The sequence below is a fragment of the Neolamprologus multifasciatus genome, chromosome 7 (assembly GCF_963576455.1).
Source record: "Neolamprologus multifasciatus chromosome 7, fNeoMul1.2, whole genome shotgun sequence".
Classification (NCBI taxonomy): Eukaryota; Metazoa; Chordata; class Actinopteri; order Cichliformes; family Cichlidae; genus Neolamprologus; species Neolamprologus multifasciatus.
The window spans coordinates 47,807,112-47,818,275 of NC_140445.1; the positions used below are offsets into that span (position 1 = coordinate 47,807,112).

General features: G+C 41.6%; 1 protein-coding gene across 1 annotated transcript; it reads left to right on the top strand.

Annotated features, from left to right (window-relative positions):
- The first annotated feature begins 7,623 nt into the window (after positions 1 to 7,623).
- Positions 7,624 to 9,100, top strand: LOC146515160 (uncharacterized). The gene is made up of 2 exons (XM_085167913.1): positions 7,624 to 7,632; positions 7,675 to 9,100. The coding sequence occupies exons 1-2, from the start codon at positions 7,624 to 7,626 to the stop codon at positions 8,827 to 8,829; spliced, it is 1,164 nt and encodes a 387-aa protein (XP_085024039.1). The 3' UTR covers positions 8,830 to 9,100.
- The last annotated feature ends 2,064 nt before the right edge of the window (positions 9,101 to 11,164 follow it).

Below are 11,164 nucleotides of genomic sequence, written 5' to 3' on the forward strand. Positions count from 1 at the left end.
GGCAAAACATTTTAAGCCATGCAGAATGGTGTGCACCCAAGGAAAGGAAATCAAATGCAACCAAAGAGGCTGTGCAGCAGCCAGAGAGGGAGAAGGAATTTCAGTTGTGGCTGAAGACACTGAAGGGGAAAACATCAGGGAGTCTACTCTGCTTGATATTGCTGGAATTCTTCAGGCCATGGGACAACAGGAAGTTCAAGATAAAAAGTAGAGAGAGGATGCTATACTGCAAGAGCAGCGTTTCAAGAGTTTGCAACACCAGTTTTAGCTATTGCAGATAGAAGTGCAGGCCAGAACCACCCCACTTGACACGCTCCTTGACATGTGCAAAAAGGGGGGGGGGGGGGGGGGATAGAGGAAGAACATTATATATATATATATATAGTATATAGATTGGGTGAATGTGCAGTAGTAGCAGCAAGCAGGTGAATTCTGTACATTAATATGAATAGACAACTGACTATTTTACAGAATAGACAATATAAACATATTTAAAATTAAAGGAATTTGGAATGTACATTGTGCCTGGGTTTAGAGTATTTGGAAGAGAGTCCTGTCTCAGTCAATTATAGATGATGTGAGAGGGCGGGTGTGTGTGTTTAGGGCCCGGATGGCTTGGGGATAGAAGCTCCTCTTGAGTCTCTCTGTCCTTGCCCGGATGATGCGGAACCTTCTACCAGATTGCAGAAGTTGGAACAGTTTGTTGCCAGGATGGGACGGGTCCTTTAGTATCTGCGCTGCTCTAGTCTGGCATGTCCTGGTGTAGGTGTCCTGAAACGGGGGGAGAGCAATCCTGCAGCAGCGTTCTGCTGTACGGATCACTTAATATGAATTAATTCACCACTGTGAGGTTGTGTTGCGGTCTCTTCTGAGCTGATGAGCAAGCTACACATTATCAGATTGAGGTCTGGCTGAGAACTCTTCAAAGAGAGGGAAACGAAACTATGATAACTGTGATAACTGGAGTGTGCAGAGTTTCCGTGAGCAGTTTTCCTGCATCTTGACTCATGTGTGTAGCGTGTTCATAGCATCAGCATTATGTTTTTGTTTATTTGTTTTGGTGGGTTGAAGAATAGTTAAATAAACTTGTGATCATATTTATGGATCACAATGGCACATGCCATTGGCCAAATGATTTATTTACGCAGATGAAAAAAGTGAGTGTGAATGTGTCTGACGTCACAGTGTTTTTGTGCGCTGTGTAAAAGTAATTGCCTCTGATTGTGAGAGCGGTGATTCTGCAGGTCACCAGCTATTGTAAAGAAGAAAAAAAAGAGTGAAAAAGAGACAAAAGTTACATTGTAGATGAAAAATAATCATAGGAAAAAGGTTTTGTGTTGAAGCTGCAAATTCACTGTGCATGTGACAAGAACATTTGAGGAGAACTGAGGAGACTGTTGGAGTTTGACATTTGCCACCTTTGGAGAAAATGGCAAGAAGAGACAGTGAAACACAGGACAAAGCTGAAGGAGAACTGCCTGCTATTGGACTGTTGAAGTGGGAGAGGACAACAGAGTGAGAGGAGTGGTGAGAACACATAGGAATTTTGTTTTTAATATGGGAAATCAAAATTTGGGTTAGCAAACCTGGGAAAACCAAAACTGACTGCTTAAGTGGAAAATTGTGAAGGAGTCTGAAACACTGCAAAAAGAAACATACAAAATCACACACACACAAGCAGAACATGCATTAACCCTACTAACACTTCCAAATACAAGAGAACTCATGAAGATTAGACAACATCTTAAACATGTGAGTCTGTTTACCATCTTGTCCAAGTCACTTAGTGTGATGAGAAGTGATGCAAAGATCAGTGGACTCATAGCACATTAGTTACAAAATGATTAAACAATAGCAGAGAAATGTGTAGGAAAGGCAGCTTTAAGAACATGCCCTGCTGGAGATGCAGCTCCACAGACATGCATTAAACCTGCCTAATAACACAAACACACATGCAATGAAAATTAGCTTGTTATCTCTCATCAGTGTTAAAATAGTGTGAATTTAACAGACACTTGTTATCAAATGCTGAATTTATCCAATGCAAAAAATTGACTCTCTAGGTTGCAGGACAACAGTTTAACTTTTGTGGGAAAAAAGATTCTGGTTTGACCAACCAGAAATCAGACAATAAATTTAGTTGTTAATATAGTAAATTGGGAGATGCTTTCTGCTTGATTGATGCAGCACAAGTAATTTACTGTATGAGGGAAATTCTATTTTTGTGATAACATTTTGAACATGCATTTCTGTTGTCCTGTCATCTTAGTGGGTTAATAGCTGATATGCAAATTAGTTGATCATTCCTAGATTGAGGAAAGGTGACTGAATCTTAGCACGAGTGAATGAGATGTGTTGGAGTTTGTTAGAGTGGAGACTCTAAAACACTGAGTTTCCTGTTTTGATGTGTGAGTGAATCCTGTACCTAGATACACAACTCTGAATACATAAGAACAAACGTCTTTTGTGAAATAGCTGATGACATGTCTCACGTTTTATGATGACGGGAAAAAAGAAATACTGGATAATATGGATCTGTGGCCCAAATGAGTGAAAGGCACAGACTTGGGGATTAAACTCATAACATATTAGGGTTATGTTGTGTGTTGTGCAGCTGATGGTTGGTTTGGAGTGAATCTAGCTGATGATTTTTCTTTTGTTGTGAAGTTGAGCCTGCCAATTAGTATGATGGTATGATAAACCATGCTAATGGTATGATTTACCCTCCTGAGATGAGGAGCTTGTGTCATGACTTAACAAGGCCTTTTTATTTTGATACTTTCACAGTGCACTGAAAGTTTTGTTCGATAATCTCTGTTTGAGCAGATCTGCACGATTAGAAGCGCTATACGATACGTCGTCAAAAAAATTGTTACAAGTGAGTTTCTCCACGTTTGAAATGGGCTCGGGAGAAAGCCACTTATTTGGGACAATTAGAAAATGAGAGTCCCTACCTAAAAAGGATTCAGCGAGGTAATCCAATTATAAGTTCTTTTTCTTTTGAAATGACGTCATTTTGCTGAGGGTGGAAATCAAATGCGGCGATAGTTTCCACTATCAGCAAAGAAAGAAAGAATGGATGAATGAATGAATGAATGAATGGAAATAAAAACAAACTGACTGACTGATAAAACCTGACAAGACTTGACCACGACTCAAAGTTAACCTCCACCTAGACAGGCCAAAAGGGTGGATGAATTTACGTGTTTCTTTTTACAGGAGCAGAAAGATGACAGCAACATCCGAGGTTGCATACCGATTTAACTTTTAAATGCCACTTTCTGTGTTTGTGAATCTACCAGGGGTGTGTCATTTATGGGTTTGTGTTGCTCACAGAGATTACTGTGAGAAAGAGTGTATACACCCGCGCAGCGCTAACACTTACATTTTCTTCTCTACAGCATTACAATTCTTCATGTGGTTTGATCATGTGATTTATAACAGGACAACTAGTTAATGTTTTTCTACCACAGGATTACTGAGATTTTGTATGAAGAAAATTGTAGTTACAGGCTATATGTTGATGAGAAGTTTCCTGTGTTGAAAACTAGTGTCACTTCTTTCCACAGCTATGGATGGCTAACTTTATGGTCTTTTTATGGCACCTCTGGAAACTGTCGACCTGTGTCTGACCATCGGGATGGTCAATGTGTATTGCTAATGTTTGTTTTTCTAAGAGTACATGTAGAGAATTCAGCAGAAGCGGACAAGTAACATGAGAAAAACAAATAAGAGATGCAGTGTTTATGGAATAATTTAATATGGGGCTCATTAGCTAACCACCATTGAGCTCATAGTGATTGATGAGTGGAGTGACTTTGCTTAAGAGAAGTCACCAATTACATTAATGTTGACTGAGTACATGGGATGATCCATGTCTGAGGCAAATTATGGAACTAATTGTAGTTTACTGATTTGAAAAAACCTGCACATGATACTTGTCTTGCTGATGTTGAATGCTTTATTACTCTTATGATATAATTGTTTATAAGTGTGAAGTTTGATTTCACTTCCAGATCTTGTTTTTCAGGCCATGATGGTGTGTATGCAGGCTCCTGGCGGAGCCAGTTTTTAAGCAAACTTAATATGCAAAACACACTAACATCTTTTATTGCAGGGTTATAGGTCCGGGGTGGTGCTGCTCCAGAGGAGGAGATGCCCTGATGTTGCCTGGGACATGATCTAGCTAACCTTTTTCTTTAAGACAGGAATCTGGTTTTGATGAGTTGACTCATGGGAGTGTCCATGCGTCAAGAGGAGGGGTCCAGGATTAACATGAAACAATGAATTAACATTAAACTATGTTTTATATGATTTTTGCAGCAATTTGTGTGATTAACAGTTCATTCAACGGGTATCAAACCTATGCAAGTGGTGCATCCATGCTCAGATGAGGCTTTGATGGCCTATAAGTGAAGTTCACTGAACTAAAGAATGTGGTTTGATGATTGTTGACATGCTCTCCAAATAGAAGTTTTTCCTCCTAGCAAGGAAATACAGGTGCAGCAGTCATCTCCTGAGAAATCTTCAGAGGCTCAGTGAGAAACAAGAACCATTCCAGGCATAGCTGACAGCCCAGGCAGTGGTTGAGGTCAAAGGTCAAGCTGGTTGGGGCCCATCATGAGATCAGACTTTGGAGCCACAGCAAGGACCACGAAACTGCGTTGGAATGAGAGCTGTGCCAAGGGGGATTTCCAGAGGCCAACAGAGGAGATTGTGGACAACAGACGGGCACCTGAAGGATGAGGGGGGCGTGCCAAGCTCCATCGACAGCGCAGGGGGAGTCCGAGGATGACATTATGATTCTGTGAAAGCACAGGAACCAGAAGCTATGGTGGTGATGACAGCAGTTTCCTATGAACATCACCTAATGCTGTGTCACTGTACTGTGCATATGATGACACTCTGAAGACTGCTGGGATCATAACAGCAGTAAGATAACTGGACCCAGCACCCTTTCCACAGAGGGGTTTTTTCTGCAGTAGAAGAGTCATAAGTATTCCTATCGCAGGACGAAGGCCTAAAACGAGGTGATGGGGGTTGATAGAGGCCATTTCAAGTGCTTCTGACCACTCCAACTGCCTGCAAAATAGCGGAGAGACCCTCCTGGATACATCAGAGCCACTGCAAAAAGGTTGAGGTCCCAGAGGATTCCACTTCCTCCACAGAAATCAACTAGTAGAGGAAAGTTTCACCCTCACTTGGTTGCTTCAGTGGCGAGGGGGAAGTGCTGATTGGGCGCCCATAGGGAATTGCTCGCACTTCAACCTCCAGCCATTGGCCAACTCTAGAGTAACCAAGTAGTAGGGTGTGACGGACCTGTACGTAGCCATGGGAAGGTGGACCCTCCTGGTTACCTTGACTACGACGCTCACCTTTACAGGACAAAGACAGAATCGGCAAATACAGACTATTATGTCTGTCCCCATATGCCCAGCACGCCTTTGAGACAAATCCAGCAGGCCCAAAATCAGGACTATGTGAGTGATACAAGTGACTGGTTTTCTTGGCTTTACACTGGCTCCTGGTTACAGGTGCTAAAAAGACTACTCATCGGAGTTGGGATATTTCTACTTTTATTTTGTGTCTTTGTAACATGTATACTGCCATGTTTAAAACTCTTGATTAACCGCATAATATTTTCCACTGTTGCTGCATACATAGCCGTGACAAGTGATGATAATGACTCCGACCTGTTGGAACATGAAGACTTTGTGTGACCAATGACGATGTGACAGAAAATGTACAACAAGATGTTACATACTGATATCTCATTTAAATTTATACTGACAACAGGAGGGAATGTCAATGGAAAATTGTACTAGTAGTCAGTATAATCTTTTAATGATATAAGTTTGTATATGGTAGAATACTGCATGTAACCATTTGTGTTTATTGAAAGGATGTCTCATCCTAGGATGTCTGTAACATTCCAGGGTGTTCTGGCTTTCACCCCCACATCCTAGGAGCATGGGAAAGTTCGTACCTTGTTTTATTGTTTTACGGTAGGATTAACGTAGTTATATCTGTTTCCAGTCTAAGTGGTTTAGGTGAACTGCTGGACTTTCCAGACCAGCAGTTTTAGGGAAGTCTTTATGGGGTCACATTCTGACCCCCCCCTCACACACACACACCACACACACACCACACAAGCACCCACTGAAGTGTATAAATAAAGGACCAGGGCAAGTCCTCAGGGCGGGTCTCTGAGTCTCACTCTAGGCTGCCCTTGCTAGCAAGAAAATCTGTGTGTTTCTCCTCTCTGATTCTCTGCTGAAGAAGTGTTTTAGAATATATCTCTTAACACACTGTCTATGATGAGAGTCCCAAGGAACTGAAGTTGATGAAATGATTATCTTCAAGAATCCTGTATCCTGAGCTTCAGGTCTGGATCAGGGAGCATAATCCAAAGTCTGCTGCAGATGCTGTCACCCTGGCTAATGTGTTTTTTAGCTGCCCGAAGGAGTCAGCCATGGAGCAACAGTGCATGGAGGGCTGCCAGAGATTCACATCGGCCGCAACCGCCCCAGCACCCCCAGAGGCCAGCAACGGGTGTGGGTAAGTGCTTAACAAGGTAAAACCAGCCTCCAAATACCTCCAGGCCAGGTAAAAGGGCACCAGTGTGTTACCTTTGTGGACAGAAAAGTTACACTAAGCCCATGTGTCCTAAGAATCAAAGAAAACTAACTCAGATGTGTTTTGTGCCTCACCAGAATGTGGATATTAAATCTGAGAAAAAGCCGTCAAAATCACCACAGTTAAGATTAATGGACAAGAAATGAATGCTTTAATAGATACTGGCAGCACACAGACTTCAGTGCACAGGAAATATGTGTCAAATGCAATGTAGGGACTAACGCGTTATTGTGGTAACGAGCATGGTAACTAGTTTTTATGCCAAAATCAGGAACGCGTTAATCGTTACTGGTATTTAGATAGGGTCGTTATTTGTTACTTCGTGTGTTGCGTTCGACTTACCTCGGAAATCGGAACACAAACCTGGGAATAATGTCACACTCGAGTAAACGGCGTTCTGGTTAGCCTCGTCGGAGAAGTCGGGATTCCAATATGGCGACGCCCTTGAAAACAGTTGTTTTTGCTAGCCCTCTACAGAAACAAATTACTACTAAACACATATGCAGCTCATCTGCATCAATCGTGGGGCGATCGTGGCTCAAGAGTTGGGAGTTCGCCTTGTAATCGGAAGGTTGCCAAGCCCCCGGCTTGAACAGTCTCAGTTGTTGTGTTCTTGGGCAAGACACTTCACCCGTTGCCTACTGGTGGTGGTCAGAGGGTCCGGTGGCGCCAGTGTCCGGCAGCCTCGCCTCTGTCAGTGCGCCCCAGGGTGGCTGTGGCTACAATGTAGCTTGCCATCACCAGTGTGTGAATGTGTGGATGACTGGATGTGTAAAGCGCTTTGGAGTCCTTAGGGACTAGTAAAGCGCTATACAAATACAGGCCATTTATCATTTACCATTTTACCATCTGCAATCTGGAGTTACCTACATTGTCCTACTCGGAAGACAGAATTTCCGATTTCCAAGTACAAAGGAAAGCTCGACGACTGCAGTTTCTGTGTTGGACGTAAAGAGCGCACGTGACGCTGTGACATAAGCTAGAATCATGGCGGCAGTCGAAGATGGTTCAGGCGTGGGTTTTCTCTCCTGGAAATAGTCACATTATTTTTCCTTTCTGATGGTAAAAGACAAGAATATTCTGGTGAACTGTACTCTCTATGCAGGTTCTAAAACTCTTTCGACATCAAAGACTAGCAATTCTAATCTGATGAAACATCTTCAGAAACAGCATGCATCTACCAAGTTAGTTGAAAAAGAACCCGAAGGTAACGTCGGTGACTCCGTTGACGCTATTCCAGCAAAACAACAAAAGCTTGATTTCACACAGCCTGCTGCACAGTCCATCACCCAGCCCCAGCTACACAGGCTGATTGCCAGGTATGTTGTGGAAGACATGAAACACATCTCAATGGTTGAGTCCCATGCTTTTAGACAACTGATTAGTCATACAACTGTGCGAGGGAGAGCTGGGAAGGCACCATCCAGAAAGACATTTTCAAGTTACCTAGACCAAGAATATGCCAACATGGAGTCAGAGTTCAAAAATACACTTGACATGGTAGAATATATCTCCACAACAGCATACATTTGGACTGTGCATAATAAAAGTTTTCTTGGTGTGACCGCGCATTGGATAAATGCACAAAACATGAAACGTGAGAAAGCAGTGCTGGCATGCAGGCGATTTATGGGTCGACATACGTATGACAGTATTGCACCTGAGCTGGACAACATTAACTCATCTCATGGCCTATTGTTTAAAATCACATCAACTGTAATGGATCATGGCTCCAATTTTGTCAAGGCTTTTAAAGTGTGCCAGCCACCAGCTGAGTCGGATGACTCTGAATATGAGGAGGATGAGGTGACTTTTGTTTCCATTGGGGATGTGCTGCAGAATGGTACTGATGATGCTGATGATTCAATTTCTTTACCGCCACATCAGAGATGTGCATCGTACACAATGAATCTTATCTCTTGCACTGATGTGGAGAAGTGGCTATTGTCTGAAGCTGCAAAAAAAAAAAACATCTACAGAAGTGCCACCACAAAATGTGCAGGGCTGTGGAACAAGGCCAGTCGTTCCACAGTGGCTGCTGAGATTGTGGAAGACATTATTGCAAAGAAGCTACAAGTACCTTGCACAACAAGGTGGAACTCGTTCTATTATGCTCTGGAGAGAATTTCAAAGATACCTTTGGTGGAGCTGAACACAATATTGATCCACACTACAGTTGAAATGTTTCAATGAGAGGGAGCATCAGTGTATCAGAGAGTACTGTGCAGTCATGAAACCACTTACTGTGGCACTGGGCATTCTTCAAGGAGAAGACCATTGTTTTTAATGGCACACTCCTACCCACACTGGAATCACTGATGACCAAGACTCTGGCTATAAAAAATGGTCTGCAAATTCTTGTTGGGCTACCAGATGCAGTTGTCCAGGTAAGAGATGATATATTTTCATTTGTGTTTATCTTTAATGACATGTATTACTCAATTGCTTTTTATATTTTGCTGTGCTGTTGTGTCACATGCAAGTGAATGCTGTTACAGTTACAGATACTAAATACAACGTAGTAAAATACACACTATTTACAAATTAAAATACATTCTATATAAAACTGCAGCATGCTTTTAATGTTTAATTAATTTAATGTTGAAACAATGCATACTTTCTCATGCAAAAATGTTTTTTGCACTTTTACTGTGTCATTATTACAGGCAGTCAAAACAAGGTTTGCACATGTCCTTGGAAGTGAAGATGCTTTGCTGCTGTGACACTACTAAAATTTAAGCTTCGTTGGTTACATGACCAGGAGCAGAAGGACCTCGCAAAGGCACGTCTGCTGGTAGAGTGTTGAAGAACTTCTCCCTGAGCAAGATCCGCTACAACCAGGTACCAGCGCCACCAACACAACACAGCACCCGGGTTCTAGCAAAGAGGATGAGTTCTTCTCCTTTGAAGAGAATGAGGACATATATGCCACTGCTGAAGGTGAGGTAACCGAGTACCTCAAATCAGGAGCAACACTCTCTGAAGCATTTCCCGATGATAAAAAAAAACAAAACCAAACTCTCTCAAACTTAACACAGCCACTCCTTCAAGTGCCCCAGCCTGGGAAACCCGATTCTCACTCCAAAGAGGAACTTGTCTGATCATAATTTTGAGAAGCTTCTCCTCCTCAATTGTTGGTTTGATGGAACCAAAGTTGAGTAGTGCTCATATGATGATGATGTGTTGCCTTCAGTGGTGCTCTACAAGGTCAAGCAGGTTAATATTTCCAAGTGAAATTTGGACTTCTGAAGCACTTAAAATACCATTATATTTTATTTATCTACATGGCTTGTATGGAGGAAATATTATTTTGGTTTGACTGTTTATGAAGCTTAAAATACATATAATTTATTTTATTTCTGTTTGTGAGGCTGAAAATATATATTATTAATTTTATTTCTCTTCTTTTTCTCTGAAAATACTTTTATTACTGAACATGAGGTCTCCAGTTGGTGCAGTTAAGTTGGTGCACAAAAGTGACACATAAAATAAACTTTGTTAATTTCTAATTTAGTTTCATTCATTTCATCATTAACTTGCACTCACACTGCTACACTGCCATGTTAACCATTTTAGGTTCAGGCCATTAGGTGGCACAGTGCACTTGTGACAGGATAGTGCTAACATGTAAGCAAGCTAGAAGACTGGCATCCTTGCTGGGTATCCAGTTAGGGAAGCAACACATTAATAAGAGAATTCTGGGTAAAACCAAAGTTACTTTCCCTAATAACTAGTTACTTTGAAATAGTTTTTAGGTCAATCTGATAATAATGAATTACAGTAGTCCAGCCTGGAAGTAATAAATGCATGAACTAGTTTTTCAGCGTCACTAAGAGACAGGATATTTCTAACTTTAGAGATGTTGCACAAATGGAAGAAAGCAGTCTTACATATTTGTTTAATATGTGCATTGAAGGACATGTTTTTTTTTTTCTTTTTTTTTTGCCTGTCCCGTTTGGCTCTTTTGCCATCAGAATTATTGTCTAAAGGCGAAGAAAGATGCCCAACGGATTTTCTTTACCAAATTGACCATCCCAGCTTTGCCGTAATGGTCCATTTGATTCACCTTTTATTCTTTATTTTATTTTCACTTGCTGAATACGGGACAGACTTGACTGGGGGAAAGAAAAGGGAGAAAGAAAGAGGGAAAGAAAAACAGTTGAGAAGAGGGACGGGGGAGAAGGGCAAAAAACAAAAACCAACAGAATAAGCAGAAAAAAAAAATACATATATCGATCACCTGGATCACCTGTTGAGAAAGAAAAAAGAAAACAAGCAGAAGAAAACGAGTGTAATACAATAAACAACATCACAATGATATATGGGAATATGACAGTAAATACTAAATATTAAACATTATTGTGCAGCACGTAAGATCGACAGCACAGTGTGCATTGAGGTAGGAGCCAAAAAGGGTGTAGTTTGTGTGTGTGATCACCCGTGTGTACACCTGTGAGCATGGACGCGCTTGTTTTCTTAAAAGGTTCCCTCATGTAATGATCTGCTAGAGGGTGTGGGGGGCCACTGC